Source organism: Gastrolobium bilobum, unplaced genomic scaffold (genome assembly GCF_033153095.1).
Source record: "Gastrolobium bilobum isolate Gb01-03AN ecotype WA unplaced genomic scaffold, APGP_CSIRO_Gbil_v1 utg48796, whole genome shotgun sequence".
Classification (NCBI taxonomy): domain Eukaryota; kingdom Viridiplantae; phylum Streptophyta; class Magnoliopsida; order Fabales; family Fabaceae; genus Gastrolobium; species Gastrolobium bilobum.
In genome coordinates this window covers 85576-104576 of record NW_026896941.1, presented here as the reverse complement: position 1 = coordinate 104576, position 19001 = coordinate 85576, and the positions used below count along the sequence as shown (strand labels likewise).

General features: G+C 32.5%; 2 protein-coding genes and 1 non-coding gene across 4 annotated transcripts; 2 read left to right on the top strand and 1 right to left on the bottom strand.

The window, feature by feature from the left end:
• Nucleotides 1-1851: 1851 nt before the first annotated feature.
• LOC133302898 (uncharacterized) lies at nt 1852-8448 on the top strand. Of its 2 annotated transcripts, XM_061502720.1 has the most exons (9): nt 1852-2341; nt 2681-2839; nt 3697-3780; nt 4495-4575; nt 5383-5475; nt 5549-5692; nt 7190-7297; nt 8077-8128; nt 8236-8448. In XM_061502720.1, exons 1-9 carry the CDS (start codon nt 1994-1996, stop codon nt 8265-8267), a joined length of 1101 nt encoding a protein of 366 aa, XP_061358704.1. In that variant the 5' UTR covers nt 1852-1993; the 3' UTR covers nt 8268-8448. The 2 variants fall into 2 exon arrangements, with proteins under 2 accessions (XP_061358704.1, XP_061358705.1); XM_061502721.1 differs by lacking the exon at nt 4495-4575.
• A 7194-nt stretch (nt 8449-15642) lies between these two features.
• TRNAN-GUU (transfer RNA asparagine (anticodon GUU)) lies at nt 15643-15716 on the top strand. The gene has a single exon. It is a non-coding gene; the product is annotated as a tRNA-Asn (tRNA).
• Nucleotides 15717-16355: 639 nt separating this feature from the next.
• LOC133302902 (protein PLASTID REDOX INSENSITIVE 2, chloroplastic-like) lies at nt 16356-18526 on the bottom strand. The gene is made up of 3 exons (XM_061502727.1): nt 18236-18526; nt 18057-18152; nt 16356-16914 (listed from the first exon to the last, which is right to left on the bottom strand). Exons 1-3 carry the CDS (start codon nt 18464-18466, stop codon nt 16720-16722), a joined length of 522 nt encoding a protein of 173 aa, XP_061358711.1. The 5' UTR covers nt 18467-18526; the 3' UTR covers nt 16356-16719.
• Between the last annotated feature and the right edge of the window lie 475 nt (nt 18527-19001).

The following is a 19001-nucleotide window of genomic DNA, read 5'->3' as shown; positions in this document are numbered from 1 at the left end:
AGGCAAAATTAAAATTTTTTGACGTAGGCTTGGGCTTTTCGGGGCAAAGTTTGGCCCAGCCCAGCCCACTTTCACCCCTGACCATGGATAACCAATTATTTTTATGGTTTGGTAAATAACCAATTTATAAAATAAAATGTGGTTTCATATGAAACCGATTTTTAAAACGTGGAGCAGTTTGATTATGGATCGATTTAGTTCTTTTGGACATTTTGAACACCTCTATTTATATTTCATGTCAATGTATGAATAAAACATTTTAAGTGATGGGTAACGGAGACTCTCTTTTTTTCATTTTCTTTTTATTAAGTGATGTCTATAGAGAATGGCGTTCATTTTATGTAATTTAGTTCATTATTCTTTACGACTTGTGAATTCAAATATGATTTTTTTGTTCAAAGTTTAAGGAGAGAATCAAAGTCTTCTAAAAGTCAATTGTTGGAATGGGCTCGTAGTTGCCACAGGTCCAAAGGGTAATCGTACAAAAATGCTTGTAAGAGACTTGCAAAAAAAATATAAATAAAATGCTACGATCTAGTCATGTTTTTTTTATTTTATTTTATTTATTAATTTTTTTACCATATTCTACAGTCTTCCTTCTTCTACCTTTAAACAAAAAACAATGCACAAAAATAGTTATGATTGGCCAAGTGTTTGCTTCTCCTTCTTGCAAGACCTACAATTTGACATTGAACTATCCATTGCCGTGAACCTTTGCAACTCTGGAAGTTGTTCCATGTAGCTAGAGTTCAAGTATGCTTGATACCTGCCAAATAAATTGAAAATTGTAGAACTATTAGTTAGAGGCTATAATTCCATACAAAGAACCATTTTAATGTTAAAATTGAAGCTGTTAGGTGAAGATACATTAATAATTTTATATTTTAAATTATATATTTCTCTACAAAATCTATATGGGATTTCAACCTCAAATGTAAAGATGTAAAGTAATTACAAAAAAAAGAAGAAGATGTAATTTGAGTTCAACCTATCCCACCCAAAATAAAATAAAAATGAATGATTGAGTTAGTTTAGGCTGATATATGTATTACATTTCATTGTTCAGGTGAGAAATATATATGATACGTTATTTGTGAATTTGTAAAAGATCATTTGCTTGTGTTGAATAATTTAGTTAACCACTTCAAACTTCGTTACTTGGCTAAAGGTGATGAGTTCATTTCTGTTGGGATTAAATCTACATTGATTATTGCTGACCATTTTTTTATAGCAGCTAGTTTAACATAATTTAAATATTCATCCGGTCTCAGGTTTGTACAGTTATAACTATTATTTTTGATAAAATTTACAAGGAAAATATTACTCTTATATATGTTAGATGAGAGAATTTTTCTCTCATGCACTCACAACTTAAAGAAAAGAGAATAAAAAAGAGAGAAAAATGTCGAATGGACCCTACCCTTAATTTGTGACTATATAAGAAAAAATTTATCTCACGTAACATTAGAATAATATTACCCAATTTAAAAGCTATCTTCCAAAGAAAAATAAAAAATGCTTTCAATATATCCTTATAGGCGGAGAAGATTTTTTGTGAGACGGGACCATGGTGGTCCCTCCCAAAAATAGAAAAAAAGAGGGACAGAGAGGGGAAAAATAAAAAAAAAAGGGTAGAAATAGAAGAAAAATTTTCATTTACAATGATGGGCCTGTTAAATTTTTTCGCATGTGTCGCATAGTTCTTTGGGCCATCTTTTCTTAAATATTTGGATACGGGCTTCGGGGCTCCAAAATCAAAACCTGACCCGAATAACAATGGGTACCAAAAATCAATCCATAAACCTCAACGCCCCTCACTCACTCTTGTCTTTCTTTCACTTTCAACGAGTAACTGGTGCGGTTTCACAAGCCACTTAATTTTCCGAGTTAACCGTCGATTCCACAATGCATTTTCCTCCACTTTCTCAGCAACCAAACAGGAACTGATTTTGCGCGCGGGGTATCCGGTCAATCTGGAGAACTCTTCTTTGTCATGAACCGCTTGTCGCCACTGTCATCTTACACTGCTGCCATAATCGGAAGGACCTCTCGATTCGTCGCGAACTGCTCTCTGCACCGATGTTCTTCCACTTGCTCTTTTCCGAGAAAATCAGAGAATCGTGGTGTTAGGTCTTTCCATTCAGAATTCGTGCTTACTCAGTTTCGTGTTCGGTGCTATTCGACCAAAAAAGCGCGCAACAGTGGTTCTTCTCGGTTGAAGAAGGTGGATACTGAAGCGGTGATGGAGCAGGAGAAGGATGCTTTCTTTGTGGTGAGGAAAGGGGACGTTGTTGGAATCTACAATAATCTCAGTGATTCCCAGGCTCAAGTTGGATCTTCTGTAATTCTCTCCGGAAACCTATAATATAGTGTTTTGTTGTTGATTTTGGTTTTGTTTGTCTTGTTTATAATATGTTGGAAGTATTAACGTGCTTAAGCATTTGTGACTTTTGAATTTTTATTGGTTATCAAAATTGAAGGTGAGAAAAATGTTTCATTGAAACTGTAGAGTGGTCTGTTTGACAGCCATTATATTTCTGATCTTTGTGAGCATGATTTTCCATTGTTAGTATTCAAAATTCAAGTTGCCTTTTTTTTTTAGGTTATTCAAAATTCAACATTGTGGTGTTTTTTTGTTGTGGTAGGCTAAATAAATGCTTCCTTCTGTGTCACCTCGTAGGTATGTGATCCTCCTGTTAGTGTATACAAGGGATATTCGTTGTCGAAGGACACTGAGGAGTATCTTGTCTCGCACGGATTAAAGAATGCTTTATACACAATTAGAGCTGCTGATTTAAAAGAGGATTTGTTTGGCATGCTTGTTCCTTGCCCTTTCCAGGTAAATAATTGTTGCAATGCATTGAATTTTCTCTTCTTTTTTATGAATGCATCATCTGTCAAAAAATAGCATGGGAAAAGGTTACCGTTAGCTTTGAGTTGAAGATATTTAGTTCTCTGGAAATTTATATTAACTTCCAGAAGTACTAGTATTTCTTATCTACAATAAGTTTATATCCTTGATTCACAATATCCACATCCTTAACCACGAGTTGAAGATGTTTACTAATTCTCAATGCAGATTAATCTGAATTTATAACATAATATGCTTTCAGATAATGTAAAAATATATTTTTCATTCATATTAGCAGAGCATTGGTGATTGATGGGAATAATTCCTTTTTTTGTTTGATATTCTTGCAAGACAATCTTATATATAGAATCCTTTAAACATGTTCCAATGCATATTCAATTTTTAATAACTAGGTTCCTTTCATTCTTGATTACAAATTTATAAAACCCGTTTTGTGCTTACATCATAAAGAACTATTTAGCAGGTAATAGTATTTTATATTAATTTTACTTTTTTTCTGATAAAGATAGTATTCTATACTATAACTGTCACATTTCTGTTCCCTTGGCTTATGCTTTCTTCAAGATACCCTCTAAATACCCTTTAAAGGGAATTTTTTAATATGCTCTCGAATCACCGTGCTCCTTCCATTCAAAAATTGACACCTGTATTAAATTTTATTTTTTATTTTTTCTCCCTCCTCTCTCCTCAACTTTTTCTCTCTTTCTCTCACCTCAGTCCTACACTATTTTTCTTGGTCCCGGACCACTATAAGTTCACTCCCTTTAAAGAAGTTTGAGGTTTGTGAATCAAGCAAATAAGAAGATTTATTATGTATGTCTCAGGATCCTTCTTCTACCCAAGGGGGCACATCAAATAAGGATGTATCTAAAAAGAGATCTCTGCGAGTGCTTGGAGAAGATAATGTGGTAAGTTCAGCACAATTTGAAACCACAGCATGCTAATCAAGAAGGAAAAGATCCAGGGATTATATATCTGTTTACTAAGATGCTATATTTGACAGTTGTTTTATAAATTATCAATTTGTCATCACTTTCATGTTGGGAAAAATATGTAATTTCCTTATTATTTCATATATCTGAGATGTAATATGCTTATGACACCTCTCCCATGTCTCTTACCTTGTATTCTTTCAACTGTGTTCCTAACTTTATGTTATATTTGATTGCATAGGATTCTTGCATGGCATTGAATCTTATAATGTTTGTGAAACATTATACACTTGTGTAACTATATAATAATAAAGAGTCAAGTGTGATTGGTAGTGCTGTGTATGTTTGTAAAAGTTTAACTTATTAAAAGGCTTGAGTCATTGTTTGGTAATAACGTAATAAAGGTACTACGGGATTATCAGCTGCATCAGATGCTACACTCACTTGCATTTTCAGTCACGGAACCTCCATTCAAGAGTCTAATGTCAATTGCGACATGAGAAAATGTTGTGGATCTAAGTTGTGAAATATCTGTAAACCAGTTGTTTTTACTTCAATCAGTGCTTCTTCAGGGAAGTATCTGTCATCCTTTCTTTTTGTGTTGACTCTTCCTAACTGGAAGCACTATCCAAACTTTTTTTTATGGAAAACGTTTTAATATATTGAGACATATCTTTATTTGCTTAGCAGAATATAACTAGTCTGACATCCATCTCTGAAGATCCCTTGAGAAAGCAAGTCAAGCTAGCCCAAGCACCTTCACTTGATACTGTAAGTGGAAACCATCCTAATGCTCATGCATGCAAAAATATGTTTGCTTGAGGCTACCCTTATTTCATAAACAACCATTGCTACATCTGCTCCATATGCAGGATTTGTCATTTAACCATGAGTATTTTAATCAGTAAACTATAATGGGTGATAGTTAGGGCCAATCACATTATTTGTTGCTTTGCTTTTTGACTGTTAAGTCAAGTTTTATGAGATGGTCAAATGGAGGTGCTGCAATGCTGCTGTCGGGGCTACTCTGGTCCTGTCATTGCTCATTGAGGATGTTGAGCAAAGTATTGGCTAAAGTGAACATAACCTCCTCCAATTATAGGTCAATTGCAGAAAGAAAAATGATGATTGGTACGATCTCAATAATATTGGGAAAATTTAACCATGTAGAGCACTGTAAGTTTAACCCATCATTTATTTGTGGAAAATAACCTTGTAGTGAGTCAATTGCACTGTTTGATAAGTTTGAGGAGTCAAGTTGCTGAGTTTTGAATCACAGGGGGTTTTGTGCAATTGACTTATAATTGAAGGGATTTCCTTTCATTTTGACCTAAAATATTGGGTGACAAGCTGGGCTAGTGACATTATTTCCTACTCTTCATTTTAATTACAGACTCAAGTTTTATAGGGTGATCACTGGAGGGCTCTCTAGTTGCTAGTGTTGAGTTGTATCCTAGAGTCTTGAATGAAATATTTTGATTAATTATTTACGTTTAATATGCTTATTTGATGTTTTTACATTTTAGATCTCGATATACCTGTAAAACCTAGTCCTTATAGTCATTTATCCTTGTGCAGCGGACTTGTATTCTTGAGTTTGATGGTGCATCAAAAGGAAATCCTGGAAAAGCTGGTGCTGGGGCTATTCTACGAGCTAATGATGGACGTTTGGTATATGATATTTCTGTATCTATGCATCATTTGCGTACAACTATTAATCTCTTTAACTATTATTACCTTAAAGATTTGTAGGTTGCGTGAAGGTGCGGGTATTGCAACATGCAATGCTGCTGAATATCGTGCAATGATATTGGGAATGAAATATGCTCTTAAAAAGGGATTTACTGGTATTCATATCCAAGGTGACTCCAAACTTGTTTGCATGCAGGTTGGCCATTTTTTATTCTTCACTCTACGTTATTCTAACATGATTAAATGTTTAGTGACATCTCCCGCTCCCTCCACTTAAAATTGTTACATTTTGTTATTGTATATTTTTGTTGTTTCTTCAGATTGTGTCTAGTTGTTCTTTTTCCTTCTCTTTGATTTAAACAAATATGTGAGAACTATATTTAAAATAAAACCTGTATTGTGATAAACTTGATTCACTTTGAGAGATGACCCAGAAGAGTATTTTTAAATACTTTGTCCTCTTTGCCAATGGCCTTGTAGCCTAGTGGCACCCAGCTTCCTTGGGAAGCACTTGATGTCAGGTTTCATTTCCGCTGAGTCTCAATACTCATTTTGAGCCCACCTTTTCCCATCCCCTCACCAGGTTATAGCACCTCCTTTGCAACCTAAAAAAAATTGCTCCGCTCAGCAATTAATATAGCCTTTACTGTCAACCCATCTATGCCTTTTAGCCTTTAAAATTTAAATAGATTGTAAACATGATAGGACTCTCGTCTTAACAAAGTATAGGATATGAGTGAAAATTCGAAAGATAGTAATAATAAATCATTCATAATTATATTCAATACTGGTAAGCTGATTGTCTCTTCTACGCTAATGATGGTTCTTGTCACAGGGAATTGCAATGAGGCAAAAGTCAACAATATATAACCATAAATAAGATTAAATCAACCCACATAAAATCAAATCCATAATGATATGCCAAAATTAAGTCCCATCTCTACATTTTTGGGTTGAATCCTAGGTATGCTTGGCTTGCTAGTTTTGATAACCCCAAGTTTAAAAATCACAAAATACTTAGAAAGCAAATTTAGGATGGTTATGACGTATTTACTTTAATGTTGGAGGTAGCTTGGAACCAACTTGACAAAGGTGATTGAAATTATCAAATTTTTCTTCTGGGAATTTTTTTCCAACAAAAAACGTAAGAGTCATCATTCATCTCTATATTGAGTTATCATCTAATATTGAATTTACGGAATGAAAATAGGATAAATTACAGCTTCCACCCGTGGTTTGATGTGAAATCACTTTGTCTCCTAGTGGTGTATAAATTGACAGTTTACCACCCTCTGCTTCATACCATCATCACATACTTACCTGAAGTTTTTTCCCGTCCATTTTGCAACAGTTAGCTGCATGTGAGTGACTTATTGGCACTGACACATGATTACACTTTGAACTCATTTCATTCCAATTTGTACCATACGGGATGCAATAATGGAATAAGCCCCGGGTAATAAAGTGAGATATTATATGTGCCACATGGGAGCAAAGTAATTCGGGGTAAACCACATAATAGGAAACTGTAATTTGCGCTTGAAAAATACCAACGAAATACAGGAAAAGCATCCGATTTAATCTATGTACATTTTAGTTTCTAATCTTGTTTCATTTGCAAGTATTTGGTCAGTGATTTCTATTATTTACAGTTTGTTTCACTTCAATTTTCTCGTGCTACTGCATGAAACAGATTGATGGTTCATGGAAGGTCAAGAACGAGAACTTATCTACATTGTATAAGGTGGCAAAAGAACTCAAGGATAATTTTTTGTCATTCCATATCAGTCATGTTCTTAGGGTAGGTACATTTTTCTAAGCTGTTGGTGTATATGGAATTTTTTTGGTTTTTATATTAGCAATTTTTGTTGAATGCCTTAATGTGAAAGAAGTGCTTGCAGTAAAAGTGATGAAAAAATGCGACAAGGTAATGCCTTCTGTAATCTCCTAAGGGAGCGATTGTCCCCTTCAAAGATTTGTTTGTGTGAAACACACATGAATTGCAGGAACCTGTTCAACCCAAGGGGACATCGTATTAAGTATTTAATACTAAAAAATCAATGAGATGAAGGATCATATATTGTCTCCTTACTTTAAAAATTTGTCTGTGTGAAACACATGAATTGCAGGAACCTGTTCGACCCGAGGGGCCATCCTATTAAGTATTTAATACTCAAAAATCAATGAGATGAAGGATTATATATTGTCTCCTTAGTGATACAGAACTGTTTAATTGAATACTATAAACGCAACATCCCTTTTCTCGTTTAGTTTGTCTTCTTAATGTCAATTTGTTGATGACTTGATGGGGCATTATTTCCTATATGCTAATTCTATTCCATAAACAGGCGTTCTAAACTCAACCATGTCCTGAATTTATTTTATTTTATTTATTTTAAAAAATATTTTGGTTTTCTCTTCAAGGAATCATTTGTGTAAAAATCCCTTCTTTCCTTTGAGATTTTGTTTTAGGATAAGAGCTTCCGTTTTTAAATCTTATATTTGTGCAAGAATAAGATTATTCCTGATGCTTTTATCTAAGCGTTTCTTTGAAAATAACTTTATGTTTCCCTTGTCAAGAACTTCAACTCCGAGGCTGATGCTCAAGCAAATTTGGCCATCAATCTTGCTGGTGAGGCTTTCAGAATCTTTAATATTTCTTCAGCTTTTAATATGCACGCATATATTCATGTGTATTTGCTTGTATTCAACTTTCCTAAGTTTTTTCTGCTTCTACAGATGGCCAAGTCCAGGAAGAGTGTGTAGATTAATTCGTTCTTGGCAGCTGCTGGTTATATTTTAGGTTTGTAGCAGAATACATCTGCAATTTACGGACCAAGTTTCAGTGTTCTTTCATTTATTGTCAACCCAATTATTTAACAATCAAACCCAAGAATGAATTATTTTGAATTAGTCCTCTATCGCTTGTCATCAAAGTTATCAAACAGCAATCGACATCAGCTAAGTTAACTTTTTAATCGTGAATTGTAAATCATTTTTATTACAGCTCGGGTTTTCATACAGTGGTAGAGTCAAGATTTTTTGTGATGAGGGCAAAAATAAAAGATATAAAAATACTTACAATACAATATAAATTTAATATAAAAGTTTGAAAGAGTTTTGTTACAGAAATCAAGATTAGTTAATTTCTGTTTATGTTTTTGTATATTGTTAAACTCTTCTATAATTGAATTTGTATTAAAATTCAATTTTTTTAATGTCAACATCAACATCAACAACACCTTTATCCCAAATTAATTGGGGTCGGTGGTAGATGAACCCACATGAAAGATACAAAACGGTTGAAAAAAAAGTTAAAAAAAAGAAGAAGTTAAAAAGTAAAAAAGCCAAAAATAAATAAATAAAAATAAACAAATAAAATAAAAATATAAAATAAGATAAAATAAAATAACAATATATGTATATATAAATAAATAAAAGTAAAAAAGAAAGGGACAAGAAGAAGTGGGGGAAATGAAGGGAAAAAGGACTAAAAAGGGACCATCTGGAACATAGGAATAACAGCGGATCTAACCCTCCACCATACTTATAGCTTTTCTCCATTCCGTTCTAAGACATACTGTCCGCCAATCTATATCCCACTCCATTAAATCTTGTTTTACTACTTTCCCCCAAGTAAGCTTCGGCCTACCTCTGCCTCTTTTTGTGTTGAGCTCTTGGTAACAAACTTCTGTTCTTACAGGAGCATCCATGGGTCTTCTCATCACGTGCCCAAACCACCTCAATCTATGTTCTCTCATCTTCTCGGCTACCGGTACTACTTCGACCTTTCGTCGAATATCTTCATTTCTTATCTTATCCATCATTGTGTAACCACACATCCACCTTAACATCCTCATCTCTGCTACTCCCATCTTATGCTCATGTTGCCTATGTGCTGGCCAGCATTCTGCTCCATATAGCATTGCCGGTCTTACTGCCGTTTTATAGAATTTTCCTTTTAACTTCAGGGGGATTTTGCGGTCACACAAAAATGCAGATGCACTGCGCCATTTCATCCACCCTGCTCTGATTCTGTGATTTACATCCTCATCAATCTCTCCACCGTTTTGTAAAATGGAGTCCAAGTATTTAAAAGCATCTTTTTTGGGTACCTCTTGACCATTTAGATGCACAGGTTCTTGGTCCCCATCTCGTACCAGAGAAAACTCACACTTCAGATACTCAGTCTTGCTTCGACTTAATGTGAATCCTCTGGATTCCAATGTGCTTCTCCACAATTCAAGTTTTCTATTAACACCCTCCTTGCTCTCATCAATAAGCACAACATCGTCTGCAAAAAGCATACACCATGGCACTTCCTCTTGAATATCTTTTGTTAGTTCATCCATAACTAAGGCAAAGAGGTAAGGACTTAGAGCCGACCCTTGGTGTACACCTACCGTGATAGGAAAATAACTTGATGATCCGTTACAAGCTTTTACACATGTAGTAGCCCCATCATACATATCCTTGATTGCCTTTACATACTTTAATGGAACCTTTTTCTTCTCCAGGACCCACCATAAAACTTTCCTTGGAACCCTATCGTATGCTTTCTCAAGGTCTATGAACACCATATGCAAGTCCTTTTTCTTTTCTCGGTATCTTTCCATTAGTTGTCGCATCAAGAAAATTGCTTCCATGGTACATCTTCCTGACATAAATCCAAATTGATTTACAGAAACCTTGGTATCTCTCCTCAAGCGATGTTCAATAATCTTCTCCCACAACTTCATAGTATGACTCATTAGCTTAATGCCTCTATAGTTTGAACAATTCTGTATATCTCCCTTGTTTTTGTAGATAGGCACAATCATACTTTTCCTCCATACATCAGGCATCTTATTCGTCTGGAGAATCTTATTAAAAAGATTGGTCAACCATTTTATTGCCACATCCCCCAGGCCTCTCCACACTTCAATAGGGACACCATCAGACCCTAAGGCTTTATTAGTCTTCATCCTCTTTAAAGCCTCCTTAACTTCATGTGTATTAATTCTGCGTACAAATCTTCTATTCATATCATCACACGCGTCCTCTAAGTCCACCTCGCTTATATCTCCATCCCCATTATGCGTACAAATCTTCTATTCAATTTTTTTAATGTACCTAATAAAAAATCATTAAGAAAGTAGGCTCTCATTTTATTTTGAAGTTTTCTTTTAAATATTTCATAGTTGAAAAAGCTCTTACGGTAGTTGTAATCATTCTATTAATAAAAGGGTAAAATAATTGGCTTTCCATTTCTTGCTGAAGCTCAAAATGCTATAATTCTACTTCAAGGGCATTTTTTTCTATCTACAAAATAAATTTTATCCACAAATTTGCAAATATTATTACTATTAAATGACAGGAAAAATATTTTTGCTTTTATTGCAGAAATGGGTTTATGTTTTTTTTTTTTTTTTCTCTTTTCTCTTTACATGACCTCACATGGATCCCACGAGTTATGGATAAAATTATCTTTATTATTGGCTTTATTATTTTTACTATTATTACAAAAACATCATGTTATAAAATATACAAGAATAAACTCCTTTTGCCAAGGAGCACTTCGTTTCTCACTAAGCACTCTTAGCTCATATTAAAAAAATACCATTATGACCAATATCGTGGTTTAGGTTTGATTTTTAACTTTTTCTTTTTGGTAGATAATATATAATCCCATTTTAAATCCTTAAAGAGATTGATAGTTTTTCCTGACCTTATGTAAGGGTAGGCCTCCCTTAATTTGAACTTCCTGTGATTTCAAAAACAAAAATAAAAAGCCAAAACCCACCTACCTAACTAATTTTAGTACATTCTCTGTTTTTTTTTTTTGGGGATATATACATTGTTTTTTGTAATTTGACCTGGGTCTGGTAAAGGCCAAAGTTATTTTCAAGGATCAAACTTTCGATTTTGGGATTCAAACAGCCAATGTTAACCACTGCAATGGGCACCGGCCATTTGGTCTTGATACTATGAGTATAATCTTTTTTATTCTTTTATATCATCTAAATATTGTATAATGCTCAATGTCATAAACTTTAAACTAGAATTTAGAAATTGACAAAACAACTTAATCATACGTCTCAAAACACAAAGTCATAAGTCATAAGCGAGTCACGTAAAGTGACTGCATGAAGTTTATGTTTCACAAGAATGAAAATAGAAAACTGATATATTCAAATAAGGTGCATATAAAGTGAGCGAGTGATGTGAAACACCTGTTCCAGAAAAATGAAAAATTATAATGGAATAACCAAATAGGACACATGGAATGATTAATTTTGTGAAGTCCTTATTTTAGAAGAATGAAAATGTTATATTGAAAAAAATCAAATAAGATGTATTTAATAGCATTTTTTAATTTTTGTTATTTAAAAACTTCATTTTAATTGACTTTTCAAAAAAAAAAAATGAGAATTGATAAAAGAAAATCATAAAAAAAAAAAATTGAATTGTATGAGCAATTTGTATCAGTTATATAGAATGATATATATTCATGTATGTATTACACAGATCTGAATTGCTGGCTTGATAAATTGTATGTAATCGTGTGATTCCAATAACTAGGGTGATGGTGAGCATCTTGGTTGGTGGCTAATCCTCTCATATTAAAATTTCAGATGACTTGATATCAAAAAAAAAAAAAAAAAAAAATTCAGATGACTTGGTATGTGAAATTTTATGTCTATATATCTTTTTACATATATTAAATAAGTAGGATCCAACTATCATTAATGAAGAATGAAATAAAAACAAAAATTAAAAATAACCAAGTCATGTAAAATTTTTAATGGGAGATTCCATTCCCAATATTTTTTAGTCCAAGCCTGGCTACTGGCCTCAGCAGTCAACGTTGATAGTAACTTTCAACATTAATCTTTTCAATTTCAATCATATTTTTCGGAGTAAGATTTTCATTCGGATTTACTGGGACTGCAGTCACATGAAGCTGGATTTTGTAATTTTCAATCTTAGGCCTATATGGAAGACCAGAAACTCTTACAGTATATTGCAAACAAATTCTTGTTCAATTACACAAATATTGTTGTGCCTCCTAGCTAAATACTGTTTCATTTCTTGTAATATCAATATTCTGGTTACCTCTTGCATAAAACAGTATTCTAATAATGAAGTCGATGTTCAGAGTCATAAATCTGCCATATAACTAGTCTCTGTTTTCTCGTGTTGTTGGAGATGAGATATCTCATATTGTAGATTCAAGATGTGGTGGGATCCACATTTGTTAAAAAAGAAAAGAAAGATATGACACAAGAATCAAAGAGTGAGAAGTAGGAGATTGCTTTCTCCTACGACATAAGAGAATGGTTTTCCTATAAATATATTGCTATGCCTTTTTTAAAAAAATTTGTGTGTCGGACACGTGTTGAACATCGACACGTTCCGACACGCGATTAATATTTTTGGACACGCGATCAACATTTTGACATGTTCTGACACGTGTTTCTGACATACAGTCAAAGCTCCGACACGTTTTTTTAGGTCTAAATTCTATTTTATTAACTAAATAAAAATAATTTATAAGTCAATTTTTTTCTGTTATGGAATTTGACATAAAAAATTAACAATATATCAAAAATTACTTTTGTTTTATATTTATGTTATGGAATTTGAATATTTAATTGATTATATGACTTATTATGAACTGTTATATGTATTAAACATAAATTATATTATATATATTAAAAATATTATTTAATATCAAAACGTGTCCTAATTTATCGAAATACAATATTTTTTAAAATTAACGTGTCAGCATATCGTATCTTGTCGTATCTCGTGTTTTGTGTCAGTTTCGGTGGAATATAGACTATATGCTTACACATTGATGTTGATCCGTTTAATTAGACACCACTCCGCTATTGCTGTCATAGGATAGTGGTTTTGGAATGTCAAAAAAATATTGGGAAAAGTGTTTGTCCTTTTAAATAATACAATTTATGTCATTAATTTCACTCTCACAAAGAGATGGGACCCACACCTTTATATTTTTTGTTCATTCTCTCTCCTTCTTTATTTATCTCTTTCTCTTACCTAAAATGACACAACTTTACATCCTTTAAAATGATACACACTTTTCCCAAAAATATTTTCTGGCTTCGGCCTTATTTTTTAAAAGGGGAAGGATATTGTGACAACCAAGTTGTGTTACTACCAAGTGACTACCAATCAATCTCACTGTTAAATCGATTATGTTGATCCAGCGGTTATATTTATTTTCATCTTTGTATGGTCATGATTCCCCAAATTTAATACTTTATATTTATTTTCACCTTTGTATGGTTATGATTTCTCATATTTAATGTTGTCACTTTAAATATGGGGAATCATGACCATACAAAGATGGAAATAAATATAACCGTTGGATCAGTATAATCGATCTAACGGTGAGATTGATTGGTAGTCACTTGGTAGTAACACGACTTGGTTGTCACAATATCCTTCCCCTTTTTTAAATATGATTGATGATTTTGTCCTTGTTTTGAAGTTTTTTTTATCAATTTATTTCCTTTTCAAATTATAAATAAATATGTTCTTTCTTTTAAACTATATACTAATTTATTTTGTTTGATCAAATTTTGACCAAATCCTAGCCATTGATAAATAAAGACAAGTAAGTCGTATTTTTTAAATTATTCCCTTTTTAAGGTAAGTCATTTATTTGAGTAAATAAAGTGTCGGATCAAATAAAGATAGATTAATAAATAATTTAAGAAATAACATATAGATATATAATTTGAGAAAGGAGGAAAAATGATAATTTTTTCAAAACATGCATAAACTGGTTTTGCATTCATCATTTAACATGACCACAAAAAATTTTCTACACACACAATATTTTGTGGGACCCGCATGTTTTAAAGGAAAAAAAATTACGGCACGCAAAACGAATCTTTAAAACATAACACAATCATTTTTCCAACAACATAATTCTTATAAAACCCTTAACCTAATCGTATTATCTGCTATAAATATAATTAATTTTCTAGTAGGCCAAGGCTATCCATCAATTTTTGTTTCGAATTGTGAGGGAGTATTTTCAAAACATTGTTTTTCCTGTTGTGATTAAAAGTTGTGTTCCAAAAATTTATCCTTTCACCAAATGATGGGAACTGGGAGAGGGATCTTTATTGGCCAGCTTCATACGTCAAATAAAATAATACTATCACACAGAATATTTGTGGCTTGACAATTAAAAAAGATCACTTGATGTCCAGTGGCGGAGTGGGCTCCAATTTGAGTCGGGTCAAAAAATCATCAATTTGAGCTCGAACCAAAAAATTATATGTGTATTTATTTTTCTTAATTTTAATTAGTTCATATCGTAATATATTTAAATCATATTAAATACAGAGCACCTGAGCAGACACTACTAAGAAGAGTTATAATTTTATTAAATATTTTTTAATTTCACTAAAAATATTTTTTTTATGTAAATAAAAATTAAATACATAACCTAATACAACTTACCCAAATCTTTTATCAAAAATATTTTAAATTTTAGATAAGGCCAAATTACAAATTGTAGCTCCGGTCAAATTATAATTTTAATCCGGATCAAATTATAATTAATTATATAATTATATACAATAATACAAGAGGAAGGTTATACTTACAACTTTTTTTTACAATCTCTTACAACCATATCTTAACACCGTTGATTTCCGTCAATCAACAGTTATCATTTATTGTGAATTAATAATTAATTAATGAGTTTAATTTGCGAAAATAATAACCGTTGATTGACGGAAATCAACGGTGTTAAGATATGGTTATAAGAAGTTGTAAAAAAAAAAATTGTAAGTATAACTTTTTTTAAATACAATTTATTAAAATTTAACCTGGGCCAAGGCCACACCCAAACCATACGTGGCTCCGTCACTGGATGCAGCCATATTAATATTTTGTTGAAAAACAAAAAAATGGTTTTGTTTTCTCTATCAATGTCACACTCAGAATAATTTAGGTGCCTAGAAATTTCATAGGTATTACTGGCTAAAGAAATAGTCTAGTCGTGAGATTAATATTAATTAAATTAATAACTGGGGTTGGGAGTTAACGTGAATTGTACCTTTATAACATTTACAATGAAATTAATAATGAATAGCAACCAAATTAACATTGGGACCAGTTGCTGGAGTAGCTCAGTTGGTTAGAGCGTGTGGCTGTTAACCACAAGGTCGAAGGTTCAACCCCTTCCTCTAGCGCTTCAGTACTCATAAAGACATTTTTTTCAATTATAATTTTGCCATTGTGCCATTCTTTTCATGTAATCTTGAATCTGCAATTTAATTGGATCAAACCTTTCTGAATTATATAACCCTGATGCTATTGAACGTGTTATAATGTCAAATACCGAAACATGCTTACCTAAGCTATTTCTTTGTAATGTTAGTTCAACTTATGTAGTCTCAATATTTAGGAATAAGTAGTGCAACTTTAAAAAGGAAAAAGTTATATTTATAACATTTTTGTTTATATAGTGTATTTTTGCCATTGTGCCATTCTTTTCATGCAATCTTGAATCTGCAATCTAATTGTATCAAACCTTTCTGAATTACATAACCCTGATGTTATTGAATGTGTTATAATGTCAAATACCGAAACTCTAGATGATGCCTACCTAAGCTATTTCTTAGTAATGTTAGTTCAACTTATCTAGTCTAAAAATTTAGGAACAAATCTTGCAACTTTAAAAGGAAAAAATTATATTTACAAATTTTTTGTTTACATACACTTTCAAATTCAACTATGTACTATGATGGGTAGCACACTTTTGAATCCATGTACTACCCATAGTACATAAGTTGAATTTGTAAATATAACCGTTCCCACTTTAAAATGTTAAAATAGGATGGGAAAGAAGTATCATGTTCTTCCCCTCTGCTTCCAGTCCACAACATCAAGTCTTTCCTTCATGTAGCCTAGCCACTTGAAACAGCACAGCACAGGGTTTGAAAATTGATTTTGAAAGTAAAACAGACAATACTGGATAAAAAATATACCAAATGCTTCAAGCTCCATGATCTCAGAATAAGCAAATAATTATTTTTCTCAACAATCTTTCTGAACTTACTATCTACCCATTTTCTTGTCCATCTTAAGAGATAATAATAAATATCAAAACTGCTCATTTAGCTCTTACAACATAAGCAACCAACACAAGTTGTTAGAGAACTAAGTGATTAACATACAATAAGAGGTACACTATTACTTGCTATCACCACCAGTCCATTCTTTCCAATCCTTGTCAACGTGATCTGTAGCCCATTTGACAGCAGCACGTGCAGCTTGTGGCCCTCCGGGCAATCCCCTTTCATTTAAAGCATCATTCATATCAATGAAAGGAGTGACCAAGAGTGTACCAGGTCCTCCATATTCGGAATTTAAGAAAGTGCTAAAAATCTGTTCAATTCAATGTATAACGATAGAATCAACAGCCACATATTTCACTAGTATACTCAAGCTCAAGAAATAACATTGGTGTACAAAGAAAATCCTCATAGAACAAACTACCTTAGGAAATCAAACAATGAACAGAATCAATTTATGCCAACAAAAGGTAATGAGATAGGCTGCATCTAGTTTGCATTTGAAATGTTTTGTAACACAATCAAACTATCAAAGTTGAAAGACCCATTGGGTAGGTTAGGTCTATAATAGACAGCTTTACTTTGCATTTGCAAGAGACTTATTACATGAATCGAACCTGAGACCTCGGGTTCACATGACAACAACACCAGATATTGTGTCAAGGTTCCCCTTCCAATAATATGAAAGATAGATTCTAAATGGACCCTTCCAATGACTAAAATATGGAAATATTGATATCATACACAGACAAATCCTCATATTGTTAACTTCTAGTTTCATTCACTTTTGTACAAGATGTTAACTCAGTTTGTAGAACTTTACAATCTCATAATGCCTACGGATGAAATAAATGCAAGCTGCGAATTTTTGCAAACTAAACTAACACATAACTAGTTTGGTATAAAGGTGATATTGACCTAAACTAAATATACAACCAACCCTGTGGTATCCCCATCTCATATTATTAGGTATTGAGCCTCATGAATTCTTTTGTTGTAATAATAGTTTTCTCTAACACAAAAATCTCTTCCAAATTCAATAAGTTCTACGGGACCTTATTTCACATGTGAAGATATTATTTCCCATCATCATCAGTGACAAAGACCAGAAAAGCCACGAACTAAACCAGAAAACATCAATGCAAACACATACAGAGCAAGGGGACAAGGGATGCTTTAAATGAAAGTTTAGCATGCTGATGAATCAGACTTATGTACTATAATCAAATAATCATTAACCTTATTCCCACTCCCTATATTCATCATAGTCTCATGTAGAGGAGAACCCTCAAACATGAGATCTTTCCTAAGATCGAAATTAAGAAATTAAGATAAAATCAAATGGACCCCAAGTGGAAACAAAATTTATTACTCAACTCAACAAAGAGCAGAACCCAGCAACAACAACAACAAAAAAAAAAAACGTGTGGGCAACCAAATCAACGGGAAACCCACCTCTGTGCAAACTCCTACAACTTCTTCAAGTGATTCTCCATAAATATCTTTCTTTGAAAGCTTCGTAAGAAGGTGGTTTTTGAATTTTTCTGTCTCCTGAAACCCACAAAAAAAATAAAAGGAATAAACTTTATGACTTCATAATCTGATGGAACCAAAAAATTGAACAGAAAACTCACAGCATCTGCAAATTCAGGAATTGGGTCAGGGAATTTGTACTCAGTGACTCTGGTAATGAGCCGTTCTCTGGATGTAAACGGTAAAGTTACAACCTTTACATTTGCAGAAGGAAATGAAGTTGAGTTTGAATGGCTCTGCGAAAAGCATAAAGAAGGAAGCAAAGAAATACGGGAAGAAGAAACAAAGAAAGATGCAAGACACGAAGTAGAAGAAGTCATAGTCGAAGCCATCTTCTTTATCTATCTCTTCCCTCTCCTCCTACGCTCAAATATCTTATGTTACTGATAAATGATAAATCACCCTTGTTAACACCAAAGGAAAAACACCCTTTTAATAATTTTGTATTTTTATAGTTTTATTTCTAAATAAATTTTTTATTTATAATGTTAAAAATAATAATAAATTAATAAAAATACAATTTTATACTCCTTATCTTTTGTTTCATTTTCATAGATCTCTTACATATTTTTCTTACTTATTTTTTATTTTTTATTTTTTATTTTTCATTTTCTTTAGTTTTTCGTTTTTAAATATTTCAAAGTGCGTTAATATCTTTTAAATATATTTTTTTCCTTTTCTTTTAAAATCTATGTCTTATCTATTGATTTCTGAAAATTACACTAACCTCATTTAAGGTTAATGCTTGTTATACTGACACTTTTCTCGTTTTAAAAAATAACACTTGTCCGTTTTTTTTTTTTTTGGTAATTAACACTTGTCTTTTTTTACTTTGTTGTTTTTAAGGAGAGTTTGTGTTGGTCCGTA

Coding starts and splice junctions, on each gene's coding strand:
- LOC133302898 (XM_061502720.1), top strand. CDS start 1,994: ATGAACCGCTTGTCGCCACTGTCATCTTACACTGCTGCCATAATCGGA. Junction 2,342..2,680: donor AGGCTCAAGTTGGATCTTCT/GTAATTCTCTCC, acceptor GTCACCTCGTAG/GTATGTGATCCTCCTGTTAG. Junction 8,129..8,235: donor TTTGGCCATCAATCTTGCTG/GTGAGGCTTTCA, acceptor CTGCTTCTACAG/ATGGCCAAGTCCAGGAAGAG.
- LOC133302902 (XM_061502727.1), bottom strand. CDS start 18,466: ATGGCTTCGACTATGACTTCTTCTACTTCGTGTCTTGCATCTTTCTTT. Junction 18,153..18,235: donor TTCCTGAATTTGCAGATGCT/GTGAGTTTTCTG, acceptor TGTGGGTTTCAG/GAGACAGAAAAATTCAAAAA. Junction 16,915..18,056: donor TTGTAGGAGTTTGCACAGAG/GTGGGTTTCCCG, acceptor TGAATTGAACAG/ATTTTTAGCACTTTCTTAAA.